We start from the raw sequence: 20,352 nt of genomic DNA on the forward strand, positions 1-20,352 counted from the left end.
AGGCGGAATTAGCTGACATGACCATAGGCAGAATTAGCTAACGTGACCAGAGGCGGAATTAGCTGACATGACCATGGGCAGAATTAGCTAACGTGACCAGAGGCGGAATTAGCTAACGTGACCAGAGCCGGAATTAGCTGACATGACCATGGGCAGAATTAGCTAACGTGACCAGAGGCGGAATTAGCTGACATGACCATAGGCAGAATTAGCTAACGTGACCAGAGGCGGAATTAGCTGACATGACCATGGGCAGAATTAGCTAACGTGACCAGAGGCGGAATTAGCTAACGTGACCAGAGCCGGAATTAGCTGACATGACCATGGGCAGAATTAGCTAACGTGACCAGAGGCGGAATTAGCTGACATGACCATAGGCAGAATTAGCTAACGTGACCAGAGGCGGAATTAGCTGACATGACCAGAGGCGGAATTAGCTAACGTGACCAGAGGCGGAATTAGCTAACGTGACCAGAGCCGGAATTAGCTGACATGACCATGGGCAGAATTAGCTAACGTGACCAGAGCCGGAATTAGCTGACATGACCATAGGCAGAATTAGCTAACGTGACCAGAGGCGGAATTAGCTAACGTGACCAGAGGCGGAATTAGCTAACGTGACCAGAGGCGGAATTAGCTAACGTGACCAGAGGCGGAATTAGCTGACATGACCAGAGGCGGAATTAGCTGACATGACCATAGGCAGAAGTAGCTGACATGACCATAGGCAGAAGTAGCTGACATGACCATAGGCAGAAGTAGCTGACATGACCATAGGCAGAAGTAGCTGACATGACCATAGGCAGAAGTAGCTGACATGACCATAGGCAGAAGTAGCTGACATGACCATAGGCACAGTTAGCTAACATGACCAGAGGCAGAATTAGCCTACATGACCATGGGCAGAATTAGCTAACATGACCAGAGCTCCGATTAAAAGTTACCTTCTCCTAAGGGGACATATTTGCTATGTGTGGCCTAGCGGGAGTTCCAGGAGGTCCCCGTCAACTCGTGGCTTACTCCCTTAATGCAAATATATGTCAGATACACTGGGGAGGTAGGTGCATATTACTAGGGGCACGGCATTTCGATCAAAAAAATTTTTCTAAGTCAGGACGGAGGTTCATTCTAAGGGCACGAGCGACCGATCGAAGCCGTGTGGGAGGCCCTGCACCCCGGTCAGGGTCCCCCTTCACCCCCTGGCGGCATCCTCCCCTGGAAGTCTGCCCGATGGCCCCCTCCCGCGTCTGGCGCCGGTTCAGGCCGGGCTGGAGGCCCCGTTCCTCGGGCTCAGGACCGGGCTAAGCCCCCTTAAGGACCTGGCCAAGCTCTGGTCATGTTCAGCCCTAAGCTCTGGTCATGTTGTTGGAACGGGAGGCTAAGTTCTAGCAAAGCTCTGGTCATGTTGTTGGAACGGGAGGCTAAGTTCTAGCAAAGCTCTGGTCATGTTGCGGGAAGGGGGAAGGGGGGGTTGACCCCCCGTGCCCGGGCGCCCGTTCATGCGGGCCTGGAGGCTCCCATTTCCGGCTCGAGACCTGGGGTTTGCGCCCTTGGCTCCTCCGTGCGTTCCCTTTCAGTCTCTGGTCATGTCTACCTTCTCCGGAGGTGATTTGGGAGCCATGGTCATGTTGAGAGGAATTTTCGGAGGGAAATCCCTATCTTTAACATTATATGACCAGAGTCCGGACTTTTTCGGCTCCGTCAGAATCTAAGTTTTCAAAAAAACATGGTCATGTTCCCTATCTTTAACATTAGATGACCATGGCCACCTCGGGGCCGTTTGTGGAAGTCTGCCGAGGGCAGAGGCGAAAAGGGGCTGCGGGGCGGCGGCGACTCCTGTTCCCAAGGACCCGGGCCCTCCCTCCCTTCAGTTTCCCGTGTTCAAGATACAATGGGGGGGTCCGCGGAGATTTCCATCGACAAGGTTTTTTGATCAAAATGATTTGACTAAGTCAGGACCCGAGGTGTCAGAATGCATGTGAAGGACCCGTTTGGAGCCGTTGTGTGGCGTCCGTGGCTGGGCAGGAGTTGACGGGATTCCTCCTTGTCTTCCCGGATGTAATTTCTCACTTTGTGCAAGGGTCTTTCACACCCTACCGCGGACTGGGGTGAGCGGAGTTGAGTTTGGTCGCCACACCATCACTCTCTCCGTGGAGGGGAGTCCAAGGATTGGGCCAAATGCTTGCGCCGTCACGGTGTACGCTGAAGCCCGTGGATGAGGTTCTCTTTCTGGGCAAGATGTGAGTGCGCGCCGCTGCTGTGGCCATTGAGGGGTGGTTCACGGCCTTGGCGTCTCCACCTCCTTGCCCGAGACTTGGGGCCGAATCCTGGGTGCTCGGTTGTGGACACGTCCGCGCTCTGTGTGGACGGTTCCTCTCCAGCTCCTTGGGTGTGAGTGCGTGCCCCACCTGTGACCATTGAGGGGTGGTTCACGAATTGGTCACGCCCCACATTCCAGAGAGCCTTGCCCCTGACGTAAAGTGGCAGCCGTAAATGACGACCATAAAAGGCCCGCTGGGTGAGAGTCTCTCATTTGTCTTTGGCAGTGGGAGCGAGGAGACGTGCATGGAATCGATCCAAGGAATCCTACAAACGGAGTTGACCGGAGAGAATCCTACAAATGGCAAAGTAGGTGTTGACACGCATGAATATGGGCTGATTACGGCGATTGTATTTCGGGCACTAATGTTGGCTTTCTGCTTGTTTGTATTCACAGACTGAATGGGAAGTTAGACTGCCCGATACAAGGGTCCCTCAGTCGGTGTTTTGTCCGCCTAGACAGGCACTTCGAACGCATTAATGGTTTGATGCGTTTGGACCCATCTTGCCCAACCCTTCTGTCTGAGGCAAAAGGTCGGCAAGTTGGGGGCTCCCCTGCGGACGTGCCTGGGGCTCCGCCTGCGGACGTGCCTGGGGCTTCGCCTGGGGACTCGCCTGGGGCTTCATCGGGTTCCTCCGAGTCTGGTTCCGAGTCTGGTTCCGAGGGCCATCCCTGTTGTGGCCGTTCCCAGCGGCCCACAACGCCTGACCGTGAGTATTGAGATTGCCAATGGTATCAGCGGGGTTGATGTTGGTGAATAACCTGTGATGACCGATGACTTGCCCTCATCTGATCTGATCTTGTTGTTCCTTTGCCACAGCTCCATGTCTACGGCTGTATCTCCAATTCCTCACTGGCCGTCAACCCTCTTCCAAGAAGTGGGAAAATTCGCTACAGGCAGTCCAGCACGTGCGCCTGTTCCTTGGGTTAATGGCAGATGCTTCCCCGGGCGAGTCTTTCGCTGACAATCTGGCGTTCCTCAGGGACACCGAGAGATGTCAACTGTGAGTCTGAACCCGTATGCATGGTTAACGTGTGCGCGTGTGCACGTTGAGGGCCTAAACCATTTACCTTCTGTCCCTCTCCAGGTGGTACTCGGAGCTGCTGAAGTCGGGGTGGGCGCCCACTACGGTCCACAGTTATCTGACGGACGTAGCGAGCTTCCTCCGTTACCTCTTGGAGGCCCGACTGCCCAGCGTTTGTGCGAGGAAAAGGCACCTGAAGGCCCTGTTGTTTCTGCTCAATGCATTCCGCAGAGCAGGACAACGTGAGCTCATCCTGCACCGCCAGAAAGTTGCCGAGCTCGGACAACGTAAGTGGTGTTTTTCCGGTGACGGAAAGAGATTCCCATTTGTTGCCCCGTGACCTCTGATGGCTTGTCCTACCATCTCTTTGCAGAACGGTTGATTCCGAAGGGCCACCTCAAGCAATTTGACACGCGTTGCAACAAGCTGATCCCAGATCTCCTCCATCTCGCTGAGACGGGGCTCATGAACGTGGTGCCGACCCTGGTTGGAATGATCTGCGGTAAGCTGATGATCCATAACGGTCACCGAAGGGGCGTTCTGATGAACATGACGGCCGGTGAGGTGGAGTGTGCCCACCACCACGATAATCAGTTCCACGTACGGGTGTACGATCACAAGACAGCGGCAAAATACGGTGCGGCTGTGTTGGTGGTTAGCGCCAGAGAGCACGGTTGGTTGCTGAGATTCTCCGTTCTCAGAGCCACTCTCCCTGGGTACCATCGCCATCCGCGTTCGTTTTTTTTCACCGGCGGCGGCAAACCGGTTGCAAATATGGGCCGTCATCTCAGTAGAGCGTGGGAGGCCTGCGGTATTGGCAAGAGGGTCACAGCCGGGATGATTCGCAGTGCTGTAGCTACATATGTGAGTATCACGGGGGGAACGTCTTAATGGTAGTGATGTGATCACTATCGGAGATAACCCCCCCTTCTCTCTCTCTCTCCCAACAGACTTGGGCTACTCACGGGGAGGTGAGCAAAGTGACCGTCTCCCGGCACATGACCCACAGCCTGCAGACCCAGGCATCGTTCTATGTCCACGATGAGGCTCCCGCTAACCATCAGCAGGCTCGGCGTCTGATCGAACAGAGCCTGGATATCTGCGAGACAGATCCTTTGCGAAGCCCAGAGATGGGCTCGGCCTGATGGAACTTCGTTGACCCTAGTTAGGGTTAGGTGGTCCCCGGACACCCTTTCCCGTCTCTTCTCGGCCGATGGTTGCGGACAAGGTTTGGTGAACCCCGGCGGGGTTGGGGGCGCAGATGATGATGAGCTTGATTGGCCATGTGGCAGGCCTCGTGCCGGGCAGGAGTCAGGGCGGGAGTGAATTCCCCTTGTGGGTTTTCGCCTTTCCTGTGGTGTTCCTAGCCCCTCACCGTCTATTAAGGCTGGATGCGTGACAAGGCCGGGGACAAGATGGTGAGCGGTTGGCCGTGTTGGAGGGCTTCGTGCCGGGCGTGAGACAGTTGGGGAGTGACTACCCTTGTGGTTGTCGCCCTTTCTGAGCTCCTCGCCCCTGATGCGTGACAAGGCCGGGGACAAGATGGTCAGCGGTTGGCCGTGTTGGAGGGCTTCGTGCCGGGCGTGAGACAGTTGGGGAGTGACTACCCTTGTGGTTGTCGCCCTTTCTGAGCTCCTCGCCCCTGATGCGTGACAAGGCCGGGGACAAGATGGTCAGCGGTTGGCCGTGTTGGAGGGCTTCGTGCCGGGCGTGAGACAGGTGGGGAGGATTTCCCATGTGGTTAAGTCGCCCTGCCTGAGCTCCTCGCCCCTGATGCGTGACAAGGCCGGGGACAAGATGGTGAGCGGTTGTCCGTGTTGGAGGGCTTCGTGCCAGGCGTGAGACAGTTGGGGAGTGACTGCCCTTGTGGTTGTCGCCCTTTCTGAGCTCCTCGATTTTGCAGGCATATAGTGAGGTGTATGATTAAACAATTATACCAAACAGGTGCTAATGATCATCAATTCAATATGTAGGTTGAAACACAATCATTAACTGAAACAGAAACAGCTGTGTAGGAGGAATAAAACTGGGTGAGGAACAGCCAAACTCAGCTAACAAGGTGAGGTTGCTGAAGACAGTTTACTGTCAAAAGTCATACACCATGGCAAGACTGAGCACAGCAACAAGACACAAGGTAGTTATACTGCATCAGCAAGGTCTCTCCCAGGCAGAAATTTCAAGGCAGACAGGGGTTTCCAGATGTGCTGTCCAAGCTCTTTTGAAGAAGCACAAAGAAACGGGCAACGTTGAGGACCGTAGACGCAGTGGTCGGCCAAGGAAACTTACTGCAGCAGATGAAAGACACATCATGCTTACTTCCCTTCGCAATCAGAAGATGTCCAGCAGTGCCATCAGCTCAGAATTGGCAGAAAACAGTGGGACCCTGGTATACCCATCTACTGTCCGGAGAAGTCTGGTCAGAAGTGGCCTTCATGGAAGACTTGCGGCCAAAAAGCCATACCTCCGACGTGGAAACAAGGCCAAGCGACTCAGCTATGCACGAAAACACAGGAACTGGGGTGCAGAAAAATGGCAGCAGGTGCTCTGGACTGATGAGTCAAAATTTGAAATATTTGGCTGTAGCAGAAGGCAGTTTGTTCGCCGAAGGGCTGGAGTGCGGTACACGAATGAGTGTCTGCAGGCAACAGTGAAGCATGGTGGAGGTTCCTTGCAAGTTTGGGGCTGCATTTCTGCAAATGGAGTTGAGGATTTGGTCAGAATTAATGGTCTCCTCAATGCTGAGAAGTACAGGCAGATACTTATCCATCATGCAATACCATCAGGGAGGCATCTGATTGGCTCCAAATTTATTCTGCAGCATGACAACGACCCCAAACAAACAGCGAAAGTCATTAAGAACTATCTTCAGCGTAAAGAAGAACAAGGAGTCCTGGAAGTGATGGTATGGCCCCCACAGAGCCCTGATCTCAACATCATCGAGTCTGGATTACATGAAGAGAGAGAAGCAACTGAGGCTGCCTAAATCCACAGAACTGTGGTTAGTTCTCCAAGATGTTTGGGCCAACCTACCTGCCGAGTTCCTTCAAAAACTGTGTGCAAGTGTACCTAGAAGAATTGATGCTGTTTTGAAGGCAAAGGGTGGTCACACCAAATATTGATTTGATGTAGATTTTTCTTCTGTTCACTCACTTTGCATTTTGTTAATTGATAAATATAAACTATTAACATGTCTATTTTTGAAAGCATTCTTACTTTACAGCATTTTTTCACACCTGCCTAAAACTTTTGCACAGTACTGTATATTTTAAAGATTATACACAAAATAAAAAGGCTATACTGTTTAAAGTGATACAAACATAATAATAGTACAACATGACACCAACTACATTTTGTATTATTGTTATTATTTGTTTGGCAGTCACCTTTATCCAAGCTGACTTACAGGTGTTACAGGGCAGTACAGGGTTGCAATGCAAGACTGATATTTAATTATGGTGTAGTTTACAGTAAGTGCAATAATACTAATAGAATACAATATGAAATAGGGTGCAACAAGTTAGGATTACAGCCAGTGATGTAGTCAAGACCAAACGTACCGAGACCAAGACAAAGACCAAATGTACCGAGACCAAAACGTACCGAGACCAAGACCAAACATACCGAGACCAAGACAAAACGTACCCACACCAAACGCACCGAGACCAAGACCAAACGTACCGAGACCAAGACCAAACGTACCGAGACCAAGACAAAACATACCCAGACCAAGACAAAACGTACCGAGACAAAACATACCAAGACCGAGACCAAATGTACCGAGACCTAGACCAAATGTACCGATACAGAGACCAAGACCAAACGTACCGAGACCGACACCAAACGTACCGAGACCAAGACCAAGACCAAACGTACCGAGACCAAGACCAAATGTACCGAGACCAAGACCGACACCAAACGTACCGAGACCAAGACCAAACGTACCGAGACCAAGACCAAATGTACCGAGACCAAGACTGACACCAAACGTACCGAGACCAAGACCGAGACCAAACGTACCGAGACCAAGACCAAACGTATTGAGACCAAGACCAAACGTACCGAGACCAAGACCAAACGTACCGAGACCAAGACCAAACGCATTGAGACCAAGACCAAACGTACCGAAACCAAGACCAAACGTACCAAGACCAAACGTATTGAGACCAAGACCAAACGTACTGAGACCGAGACCAAACGTACCGAGACCGAGACCAAACGCACCGAGACCAAGACCAAACATACCGAGACCAAGACAAAACGTACCAAGACCAAGACCAAATGCACCGAGACCAAGACCAAGACCAAACGTACCGAGACCAAATGTACCGAGACCAAGACCGAGACCAAACGTACCGAGACCAAGACCAAACGTACCGAGACCAAGACCAAACATACCGAGATCAAACGTACCGAGTCCGAGACCAAACGTACCGAGTCTGACACCAAACGTACCGAGACCGAGACCAAGACCAAACGTACCGAGACCAAGAACAAACATACCGAGACCAAGTCCAAACGTACCGAGACCAAGACCGAGACCAAACGTACCAAGACCAAGACCACATGTACTGAGACCAATATATTTTTGTTGTGACCAACCAAACTAAATTAATTTTTGCTAGAAGAAGAACAGCAAAGATAATAACAACTATTTATTTTATTGAAAGCTATTTTTCTTTGGATAAACCAAATAAACACAAAAAAATCCAACATCTGAAAAATGTGTTCTATTGACTTTTTCCAGTTACAATCAATTCACTTACACACTACACACCCTGAAAAAGTGTATAAAACAATTTACATGAACTATTTACATATAATTGGAAACATCTTGAGAGAATTTTCAACTTGAAACTTGACTGTGTAATTATTTTACAACCTTTTATATCCCAATTAGGAAATTGCCAATTATTCCACTTAGCTCACTGCTGCAAGCCCTGTACTGACTCGGAAGAGATGAAGTATATTGCTGTGACATGTGGAAGCCGAGAAACACTAGGATCCTTCCGAACCTTCCACTTGTGTTATGATCAGGCCCACCTGGCTGAAGACGGTTTCGCTAGATATAACAGCTATACACATGGAAAACAATGGGCTTACCTAGAAAAACACGTTCCCCGCACTTCTCTCACCTTTGTGTTACAATGCTTGCACTTTGCTGTCCGTTTTTTATTCTGTTCATCAATTTCAGAATTGATGAAGGCAAATTGAATGACGGCGGCTGCTTTCGATGCCATTTCAGCTCGTTGAGAAGAGAAATGTGAGAGCTCTGAATTTGTCATGGAAACTGTCAGTAGCTCTGTTTCCATCAACCAAAAAAATATCCGCTAAAACATATGTGTATGAAAAAAAGCACAACAATGGTAAAAAGGTTTTACTATTACACACACATATATTTGCAATTGTGTGTATAATATATATATATATATATATATATATATATATATATATATATATATATATATATATATATATATATATAATGTCACCGTCACATGGACGTCACAGTAGTAGTGTAGCGATCCGTGTATTGTGGTTGTGTACTGTATTCCCTCTTGTTTCTACTGTCTGTTATGCCACTGTATTGTGTTCCTCTCTGTCATTGGCTGTTTGTTGTGTGTGCCCATTGGTCCTGGTGTGCGGCTGGGGACCAATGGGATAGCTGTTCGCTCTGGCACCCGATTAACATAAAGGGGCGGGGCTAAGCTATAAAACGGGGCGTTTCATGCTCATTGGGGTCGGTGCAGAGCAAGTGGCTAGAGCAGTGGGCTCTGAAAGAGATTCATAAATAAAGTGTTGAACTTGGAAACGGCATGTTGTCTCCTTCTATCCTGCACACTGCGTGAAACGCTACACTATTACACACGCACACGCACATTTATTTGCAATTGTGTGTAATATATATATATATATATATATATATATATATATATATATATATATATATATATATATATATATATATATATATATAGTCACCATCACGTGGACGTCACAGTAGTGACCTGCCGTTCTGTAGTTGTGTCTATGCCACCTAGTGATTTATGGACACTAGAAATCCAATTAACCAATTTCACTAACCCTAAACAAGTTCAAATTCCTAGGTGTACACCCTTCACAGACAGCTCAAAACCATTTCACAGGACAGGGGAAACAGTAATATAAATGTACAAAGTTTATTCTATTTACATCAATGATAAAACACATCATGCAAGTACAGGGTCAAACATCACATAAAAACAGCATAAAAACATAACTCCAGCTTCCAGTTGTCAGACCCGTGTCTGGCTCTGGGTTTCTGTACTTCAGATCACGTGCAGTCCAAGCAGGCCACAGCTACTGCCAGGTTATCAAAAGAACAAAAAGAAAACAAAGAATAAGAATAAGAATAAGAATAAGAATAAGAATATCTTAGGTCTAGTACAACTCTCTTGAGTAATCAAAACATAGCAGCAGTGTAATACCAAAGAACCAACTTTGGCAATCAATCCAAACAATTTATTACTTAAATTAAACTATACAGTTAAAAGAATAAAAAGAAAGTGGTATGGTTAAAACCATGCCAACAGTAGCACTGTTACAATTGTTCAGGGCCTACACAGGGGGTCAAAGTACATAAAAATACCGGACAATCCAGTAAAATACCGGCGGGGTGGCAACTCTAATCCCATTCCATTCATTCACTATTCACTCGTTCTCTTTGCTTGCAGCTAATGCAGTGTTATAGGGATGCTCTCCTCCCGAAATGCAGTGTCCTGTGAATCAAAATCTCGTGCCGAACTCTGATAAAGTGCAATCACATACAAACATACAATGTGTTAACCATAAGTGACTATTTAAATACAACCAAAACAAAAAGTAAATAACAAATACACTCAAAATCTTAAAATGAAACACACAGTTAATAAAGCAAAATACAGTGCACAGTAGTCACGCATGTGACACACCCATTTTCCAGTAGCACCCCCAGCAAGAACAGACACATAGTGTCCTGAAGTAACACCCTGTCCTTATTCAGCATATCCATATGTTCTCAGCAGGATTCAGCTTCTGTACCAGGTTTCGCTCTTAGTTGTTTCCACACAAAGTCCCTTGATCCAATGTTTCTCCATCACAGGTGTGGATTTCCATGGCCTGACTTCATTCCTATAAGATACTTGGATACGTTTAGCTGTAAATATTATTTCTATATATTTCCTTTTGTTCGCACAGAGTCACTTTGCGAGGTACACCTTCCGTCCAGAACACTGAAGGAGGCCAAAACTCACTGTTATTCATATTTTCTGGTATCCAATTACTGTTCTGCCTCACATCATCAGTTGGCAGACACAATACAACTGAATCTGATTCAATTGATGAACCAACAGCTGTAGCTACCGAGATCCTCCATGTCAAAGGAGTCAATATTTTACTGACCAGCCTAGCTGATTCAGCGTCACTTGCGACAACGTGTTGTGCATGAACTGAGATACACTGACAGGATCTTGTGCAACAAGTTCACTGACGGGCATGTTTGCAAACCCTGGTCCATTCACCTTTATGTATTGTCCCAGGTCAGTCCAGGTCCTCCATTAATCTGGCAAAGATTGGCCTGATGTTACAGGTGAAAGATATATTGCTGATTCAGCCTTTTGCACATGGCATGACTGAAGCAGAGCTTTGACAAACTCTGTTGGATTCAAATGGGGTGTCCGTTCAGCATGAATTCCATGAGTGTACAAGTCTGGGAAACACAGTAGGTCTAGTTTTTTGTCCCAGTCTACCAGAGAGTCATCCGGTATGTGAAGCATTTGGTAAAGATCAGTAGCTGTACCTTTCTTTCTTTCACTGTGTATGGGATTGTGGCAAAGTGTGCAGGTACAGGTGATCAAAGAACAGACAATCCAGGTGCAAAGGTTTGTTTATATTTCTTTTATGTTGAGTACCTAATGGCAAAACAAATAGTAAATAATAATAATATTGATAAGTAATACAGCGGCATGTATTAAGACACAAGAACATAATAAAGTTTCCAAACGAGAGGAGGCCCCATTCAGCTCATCTTGCTCGTTTGGTTGTTAGTAGCTTATTGATCCCAGAATCTCATCAAGCAGCTTCTTGAAGGATCCCAGGGTGTCGGCTTCAACAACATTACTGGGGAGTTGGTTCCAGACGCTCACAAATCTCTGTGTAAAAAAACTGCCTCCTATTTTCTCTTCTGAATGCCCCTTTTGTGACCCCTGGTCCTTGTTTCTTTTTTTCTGGTAGAAAAAGTTCCCTGGGTCGACATTGTCTATACCTTTTAGAATTTTTGAATGCTTGAATCAGATCACTGCGTAGTCGTCTTTGTTCAAGACTGAATAGATTCAATTCTTTTAGCCTGTCTACATACGACATGCCATTCAAACCCAGAATACTTCTGGCCACTCTTCTTTGCACTCTTTCTAGAGCAGCAATATCCTTTTTGTAACGAGGTGACCAGAACTGAACACAATATTCTAGATGAGGTCTTACTGATTGTAAAGTTTTAACATTACTTCCCTTGATTTAAATTCAACACTGCGCACAATATATCTAAGCATCTTGTTGGGCTTTTTTATAGCTTCCCCACATTTTCTAGATGAAGACATTTCTGAGCCAACATAAACTCCTAGGTCTTTTTCATAGTTCCCTTCTTCAATTTCTGTATCTCACATATGATATTTATAATGCACATTGCACATTGATAAAGATGAGCAAAAAAGATTGTATAAAATAAATAATACCAGTACTGAGCTTAAAAAAATAAAATAAATAATATGTATAAATAAATAATACCAGTACTGAGCGAAATTGTTGTACATTCTTTGAAAGGGCAGTGCACTTCAAATCCCTCTTCAATAATTTAAGGTGAGAGAGTAGCTCTTTGAGGTCTTCACAGTCTTTAAAACACAAAGAAATGCAGCATTTCAAAGCATTGTTAATGTTCATAGACGGTTTACTTGTAGATGTGGGGTTACTGTGATGTCGGCAAAAGTGTGACTTGAACGCAGCATATGTGGAAAACACTCGCTTGCATTCCGTTGCAACACATGTAGAAGCAAAGTGTGCTTCAATACGGTGAAATCTGCATCTAATCTCCATTTGTGACCCCTGGTCCTTGTTTCTTTTTTCAGGTCAAAGAAGGCCCCTGGGTCGACTTTGTCTACACTTTTAGGATTTTGAATGTTTGAATCAGATCGCCGCGTAGTCATCATTGTTCAAGATTGAATAGATTCAATTCTTTTAGCATGTCTGCATACGACATGCCTTTTAAACCCGGGATAATTCTGGTTGCTCTTCTTTGCATTCTTTCTAGAGCAGCAATATCCTTTTTGTAACGAGGTGACCAGAACTGAACACAGTATTCTAGGTGAGGTCTTACTAATGCATTGTAAAGTTTTAACATTACTTCCCTTGATTTAAATTCAACACTTCTCACAATATATCCGAGCATCTTGTTGGCCTTTTTTATAGCTTCCCTACATTATCTAGATGAAGACATTTCTGAGTCAACATAAACTCCTAGGTCTTTTTCATAGGTTTCTTCTTCAATTTCAGTATCTCCCATATAATATTTATAATGCACATTTTTATTGCCTACATGCAGTACCTTACACTTTTCTCTATTAAATGACATTTGCCACGTGTCTGTGCAGTTCTGAATGCTGTCTAGATCATTTTGAGTGACCTTTGCTGCTGCAACAGTGTTTGCCAATCCTCCTATTTTTGTGTCGTCTGCAAATTTAACAAGTTTGCTTACTACACCAGAATCTAAATCATTAATGTAGATTAGGAATAGTACAGGACCTAATACTGATACCTGTGGTACAGCACTGGTTACCTTGCTCCATTTTGAGGTAAGAACATAAGAAAGTTTACAAACGAGAGGAGGCCATTCAGCACATCTTGCTCGTTTGGTTGTTAGTAGCTTATTGATCCCAGAATCTCATCAAGCAGCTTCTTGAAGTATCCCAGGGTGTCAGCTTCAAGAACATGACTGGGGAGTTGGTTCCAGACCGTCACAATTCTCTGTGTAAAAAAGTGCCTCCTATTTTCTGTTCTGAATGGCCCTTTATCTAATCTCCATTTGTGACCTCTGGTCCTTTTTTCTTTTTTCAGGTCAAAAAAGTCTAGATTAAGACATTTCTGAGTCACCATAAACTCCTAGGTCTTTTTCATCGTTCCCTTCTTCAATTTCAGTATCTCCCATATGATATTTATAATGCACATTTTTATTGTCTGCATGCAATACTTTACACTTTTCTCTATTAAATGTAATTTGCCACGTGTCTGCCCAGTTCTGAATGCTGTTTAGATCATTTTGAAAGACCTTTGCTGCTGCAACAGTGTTTGCCACTTCTCCTATTTTTGTGTCGTCTGCAAATTTAACAAGTTTGCTTACTATACCAGAATCTAAATCATTAATGTAGATTAGGAATAGCAGATGACCTAATACTGATCCCTGTGGTACACCACAGGTTACCTTGCTCCATTTTGAGGTTTCTCCTCTAATCAGTACTTTCTGTTTTCTACCTGTTAACCACTCCCTAATCCATGTGAATGCATTTCCTTGAATCCCTACTGTGTTCAGTTTGAGAATTAATCTTTTAATGCAGGACTTTGTCAAAAACTTTCTGGAAATCTAAATAAACCATGTCGTATGCTTTGCAATTATCCATTGTCGATGTTGCATCCTCAAAAAATCAAGCAGGTTAGTTAGACACGATCTCCCTTTCCTAAAACCATGCTGACTGTCTCCCAGGATATTGTTACCATATAGGTAATTTTCCATTTTGGATCTTATTATAGTTTCCATAAGTTTACATATAATAGAAGTCAGGCTTATTGGTCTGTAGTTACCTTGTTCGTTTTTGTCTCTTTTTTTGTGGATCGGTATTATGTTTGCTATTTTCCAGTCTGTCGGTACAACCCCTGTGTCAAGACCCGTGAACAGGCTCAAGTCTTAACCTCAGAAGATCAACATCATTCAGAAACAGTCTGTCAGTACAACCCCTGTGTCAAGAGACTGTTGCATGATCTTGGTTAGCGGTTTGTAAATAACTTCTTTCATTTCTTTGAGTACTATTGGGAGGATCTCATCCGGCCTAGGGGATTTGTTTATTTTAAGAGCTCCTAGAAACTTTAAAACTTCTGCCTCTATTATGCTAAAGTTGTTTAAAACTGGATAGGAACAGGTCGACATGTGGGGTATGTTGTACGTATCCTCCTTTGTAAAAACTTGTGAAAAGTAATAATTTAATATATTTGCTATTTTTTTTTCTTTTGCCATTTGTATCGCTTAGCCATTTAACCTCCTCTTTGAATGTTCTCTTGCTGTTATAAAATTGGAAAAACATTTTGGAATTTGTTTTAGCCCCCTTAGCAATGTTCATTTCTATATCTCTCTTGGCCTTTCTAACTTCCTTTTTGACTTGTGTTTGCAGTTCCAAGTACTCTTTCTGTGTACTTTGTTTTTGCTCTCTTTGAAACGCTCTGTAAATTGCCTTTTTTTGCTGAATATTTTTTTTTTAATCTATTAAACCATTTTGGCCATTTTGTTTAAGATTTAGCTTTGTCTGCTTTTGGGATGTAATTGTTTTGCGCCTATAGTACTACATTTTTAAAAACAGCCATCCTTTTTCAGTGGCTGTTTTCTCTATTTTACACCAATTTACTTCTGTTAGTCTCTGCTTCATACCTTCATAGTTTGCTTTTTAGTGTGGTTTTATAAATCACTTCAAATGAGACCATGTTGTGGTCTGAGTTTGCCAATGGCTCTCTGACCTCTGTTTTAGTTATTCTATCCTCGTTATTTGAAAATACTAAGTCAAGGCATGCCTCCCCTCTAGTCGATGCCTTGACAAATTGCGTTAGGAAGCAGTCATTTGTCATTTCCACCATTTCAATTTCGTCCGTCGTGCCCCCCCATCAGGTTTTCCCATTTTATAGAGGGGAAGTTGAAATCCCCCATTAGTATGGCTTCTCCTTTTCTACACGCTTTTCGAATGTCATTGTATAACAGATTATTTTTGTCCATTATTCTGACCCATTGATTCGGCGTTGTTTTCTTCGTCCAGATTTAACACCTGGGCTTCAAGAATATTTCTCATGTATAGCGCTATCCCTCTTCTCTCCTGCCTATACATTGTATACCCACTAATATTATATTCGTATCCTTCACTCTCAGACAACCAAGTTTTTGTAACACCTATCACATCGTAGTTACTTGTTAGTGCAGTAGCTTCAAATTCTAACATTTTGTTTCTGAGACTTCTAGCATTGAGATAAATACATTTAATGGCTGTCTTACCTGAGTTGTTGCCTTTGTTTTGATGTGGTCTCCCTTCTGTCTTATTGTTTTCTCCCCCCTTCCTTTCTAGTTTAAATACTTCTGAACCTCCTCAAGGATCCTTTCTCCGAGGAGGTTCAGAAGCATTTTGTTTTCCTCGAGAAAGTCGAATTACAGAAAGAACAGCATCAGGTTACAGATTGCAATGAAATAATAAAGTAAAATAAACATATTATGACAAAACAACACCCATGGCCCCCTACACATTGACATTATACAGTACATAGGCCTACACAAGGCTTATTGAGGTAATAAATCTCTGGCTGTAGACTGCAACTCCCGGAGTGCAAACAAAGCAGAGCATTTTCAGGCAGAGTATAGACTATAACTGACAGAGTGCATTTCAAAACAGTGGGCCCTTGTGAGAGGGTAGCCTTGCCGGCCCAGATGTTATTCGGCAGGCAAAGAGACTCAGAGACCAGGAAACTGCAGTTAAAGCGCTGCTGCGCGGTTTAATCAACAAAAGTAAATCAAAAACTTGAACAAAACACAGAGCAAAAATAAAACAGTTAAACAAAAACAAATCTCGCACACAATAAACACTTACAAAATAACTGGCACAAGGGCCAAAACAAAAGTTTAAACAAAACTGCTCAGGCTGGGCAGAGCCTTCACTGAACTTTGTCACACCAAACAAATATGGTAACACACTGTTCACTCAACCCAAAACTCCCACCACCAAACAAAGGATTTTCTCTTTTTATACCATGTGGCTGGAGCCTAATTATCAATTATTCAATTAGCTCCAGCCACATTCTCACATGTATTTTGGCAGGGATAGGAAATTAACCCCATCCCTGCCAACCACCACCAAAGTTTCCGCACAACAACAATATTATTATTATTTACAGGCAGGGCCACCCATTAAACAAATGCATTATTTTAACTTGCACCACGAGCGAATGCTAACGCGATTAAAAAATAATATGAATTGAATTTTGAATATTATTGAGAAAATAATAGGCCTACAAGACTTCAGTATTTAGAATTGCATTTTATAGATTAAAAATGTGGCAGTATTCTGTCTTATTTTATGTTTCAGTTTGAAATGCTCTATATAGATTTTTGTTTATGCGAAATATAATAATAATAATAATAATAATAATAATAATAATAATAATAATAATAATAATTCTGCCTCCCGGCTGGTGAAAATTTGTGGGGAGAACCCTGGCTGCATTAGCATTTGGTGTAATTAAAACTCCAAGTTAAAATTACACATTTCTTTGGGATACTGGTTTATGGTTGTAGTCAGCAACTACAAAATACGTAGATCATTATAATGTTGTTGTGATTAAAAGTGGCGTCTGCTTAGCTATAGTTATAACATGTTATATAATAAATGCTCGTTCCAATTGAAGTAGCCTATTTCCAATATTGATAATGAAAATACAGAAACATCACAGTGTGTGTGGCCATTTATTTTCCCTTGATAAGACGTAAATCCTACTGAAGTCCTGCTTCAAGTCCAGCTAGTTTAAGTCTTCAGCATTGCAACAGTTTCTCAAGCCAGGCTTATCCTAGTCCGACTTGACACAAAGTCTGACTTTTATTCCAGCTTCAAGTCAGACTTCAAGACCAACTTTATTGCAACCGGCCTCTGGTGACTTTTTTTTTTTTTACATCAGGTCCAGTAACTTTCCTCAAGTAGGAGTTGGCAACACTGCCTCTGGTTTATAGTAACCATTAAATGCTATTGTATGCAAGGCAGTTAAAGACTTGTGCTTATCAAGGTTTGTAAACATGCCAAAAGAGTTCAAATCTGTTTTATTGTACTGTTGTTAAGTTATATTTTAACCAAGGTAGATAAAGATTTGTGCTGATCAAGGTTTGTAAACAAGCCAAAAGAGTTCAAGTCTATTTTATTGTACTGTTGTTAAGTTATATTTTAACCAAGGTAATTAAAGATTTGTGCTGATCAAGGTTTGTAAACAAGCCAAAAGAGTTCAAGTCTGTTTTATTGTACTGTTGTTAAGTTATATTTTAACCAAGGTAGATAAAGATTTGTGCTGATCAAGGTTTGTAAACAAGCCAAAAGAGTTCAAGTCTGTTTTATTGTACTGTTGTTAAGTTATATTTTAACCAAGGCAGTTAAAGACTTGTGCTTATCAAGGTTTGTAAACAAGCCAAAAAAGTTCAAGTCTGTTTTATTGTACTGTTGTTAAGTTATATTTTAACCAAGGTAGATAAAGATTTGTGCTGATCAAGGTTTGTAAAACAAGCCAAAAGAGTTCAAGTCTATTTTATTGTACTGTTGTTAAGTTATATTTTAACCAAGGTAATTAAAGATTTGTGCTGATCAAGGTTTGTAAACAAGCCAAAAGAGTTCAAGTCTGTTTTATTGTACTGTTGTTAAGTTATATTTTAACCAAGGTAGATAAAGATTTGTGCTGATCAAGGTTTGTAAACAAGCCAAAAGAGTTAAAGTCTGTTTTATTGTACTGTTGGTGTTCTTGCTGTTTTCACGCAATTCAGTTTTTCCTGGAGCTGTGATCCGGAGGGAACATTTGCACGTACACAAGGTGATGTGTGCAGACAATGTGAGTGTATTAGTATTGCTCTTGCTCCCCTCTATCATAGTCCTTATAAGGGCTGTTGAGCTGCTCCATTTACCCCTGAACTGTTACAGTATTGTAAGGGTTCAAATTGTTGTTAGGCTGCTATACCAATTGTCTAAATATAATCTTTTTTTTAATGTACTCAGCTTTTGCAGCACGCAAACTATCAAACTATTATCAGAATCTAAAGAAAAATTGGTTAATGCTAAAATTGCAATTTGTATGGCTTGTAAGAAGCTGCAGTCCTGAAGAAATAGCAGAAATGGCATTTTATTTTGCTTCCTTATAGACTCTAGAGTGATTTGAAAGGAGGAGTGTTTTGGGCGTCCTACACCTGGTCCACACTTTTTTATATATCTAACTACACTTCTCAAATCGTAGATATCAATAGAGAATTTGCGTACAGTATGTATGATTTGATGCAGATAGAGGAGGCTGTGGGGTCCAGTGGTTAAAGAAAAGGGCTTGTAACCAGGAAATCCCCGTTTCAAATCCCACCTCAGCCACTGACTCATTGTGTGACCCTGAGCAAGTCACTTAACCTCCTTGTGCTCCGTCTTTCGGGTGAGACGTAATTGTAAGTGACTCTGCAGCTGATGCATAGTTCACACAACCTGGTCTCTGTAAGTCGCCTTGAATAAAGGCGTCTGCTAAATAAACAAATAATAATAATAATGCTAATATATATAGTCACCTATATATATATATACAGTCACCCCCAAAATTATTGGCACCTTTAAGAACATAAGAGTTTACAAATGAGAGGAGGCCATTCAGCCCATCTTGCTCGTTTAGTTGTTAATAGCTTATTGATCCCAGAATCTCATCAAGCAGCTACTTGAAGGATCCCAGGGTGTCAGCTTCAACAACATTACTGGGGAGTTGGTTCCAGACCCTTGCATTTCTCTGTGTAAAAAAGTACCTCCTATTTTCTGTTCTGAATGCCCCTTTATCTAATCTCCATTTGTGACCCCTGGTCCTTTTTTCTTTTTTCAGGTCAAAAAAGTCCCCTGGGTCGACATTATCTATACCTTTTAGGATTTTGAATGCTTGAATCAGATCACCGCGTAGTCTTCTTTGTTCAAGACTGAATAGATTCAATTATTTTAGCCTGTCTGCATATGACATGCCTTTTAAACCCGGGATAATTCTGGTTGCTCTTCTTTGCACTCTTTCTAGAGCAGCAATATCCTTTTGTAATTAGGTGACCAGAACTGAACACAATATTCTAGGTGAGGTCTTACTAATGCATTGTAAATTTTAACATTACTTCCCTTGATTTATATTCAACACTTCTCACAATATATCCGAGCATCTTTTTGGGCTTTTTTTATACCTGCACCACATTGTCTAGATGAAGACATTTCTGAGACAACATAAACTCCTAGGTCTTTTTCATAGTTCCCTTCTTCAATTTCAGTATCTCCCTGTGGCAAAGTGCCCCGCCCCTGTGTGCATTTGTGTGTTCTGTGTTGTATGTTGCGTGCGTGTGTTAATGTTGGTGTATAGTCATTGGTACACGGGATATAAACGGGTCTGTGTTTCACGTGTATTAAAAAGTGTAGATTTGTATGTAGGCACGAGGAGGGCACAAATCACTTCACGTGCTGGTTAAATGTAATATGTGAGCACGGGGTTGCACAGAATTAATTCACGTGCTGGGATTCAAGTGAATAATTAATTAGTAATTGAATCCCAGCACAACAGTATAAATAGGCACATTTTTAGTCACTCGTGGTTAGGTGTTCGGTGAGTGGAGAACGGGATTGGAGACAGAGGTAACTGTGTATCGTAAAAGTGAATAGTAGTGAAATCTGCTCACCGTGTTTGTTTGTCTGTGTAGTCCGTTTTGTTTGTCTTTTTATTTTGGCGTGTAGTGCTGTGTCCCGTGTTTTTGTGTTTAAAACCTTTTATTTTCTGTTTATTAAATGCTGAGCGCGATCACGCTCTCAGCTATACCAAAACCCCAAGTCTCTCTGTATTCCTTCCTGCTTCTGGTCTGACGCCACCCACTCTGGCCGTCTTTGTGACACGTGGTGTCATCGTGGGATAGCCGCGCCTCCAAGCGTCAGACCAGGAGGGGTCTGGATTAAAAAAATA

The 20,352-nt window shown here is 43.3% G+C and overlaps 1 protein-coding gene and 1 long non-coding RNA gene across 2 annotated transcripts; one reads left to right on the forward strand and one right to left on the reverse strand.

The window, feature by feature from the left end:
* Window positions 1–2,952: 2,952 nt before the first annotated feature.
* LOC131723423 (uncharacterized) lies at window positions 2,953–4,622 on the forward strand. Its single transcript, XM_059017233.1, has 5 exons — window positions 2,953–3,030; window positions 3,141–3,324; window positions 3,409–3,632; window positions 3,719–4,209; window positions 4,296–4,622. The coding sequence occupies exons 2-5, from the start codon at window positions 3,251–3,253 to the stop codon at window positions 4,488–4,490; spliced, it is 984 nt and encodes a 327-aa protein (XP_058873216.1). The 5' UTR covers window positions 2,953–3,030; window positions 3,141–3,250; the 3' UTR covers window positions 4,491–4,622.
* A 4,883-nt stretch (window positions 4,623–9,505) lies between these two features.
* On the reverse strand, window positions 9,506–10,837 carry LOC117401597 (uncharacterized). Its single transcript, XR_004544359.2, has 2 exons — window positions 10,402–10,837; window positions 9,506–9,684 (listed from the first exon to the last, which is right to left on the reverse strand). It is a non-coding gene; the product is annotated as an uncharacterized LOC117401597 (long non-coding RNA).
* Window positions 10,838–20,352: the final 9,515 nt, after the last annotated feature.

The sequence above is a fragment of the Acipenser ruthenus genome, chromosome 55 (genome assembly GCF_902713425.1).
Source record: "Acipenser ruthenus chromosome 55, fAciRut3.2 maternal haplotype, whole genome shotgun sequence".
In the NCBI taxonomy this organism is placed as follows: Eukaryota; Metazoa; Chordata; class Actinopteri; order Acipenseriformes; family Acipenseridae; genus Acipenser; species Acipenser ruthenus.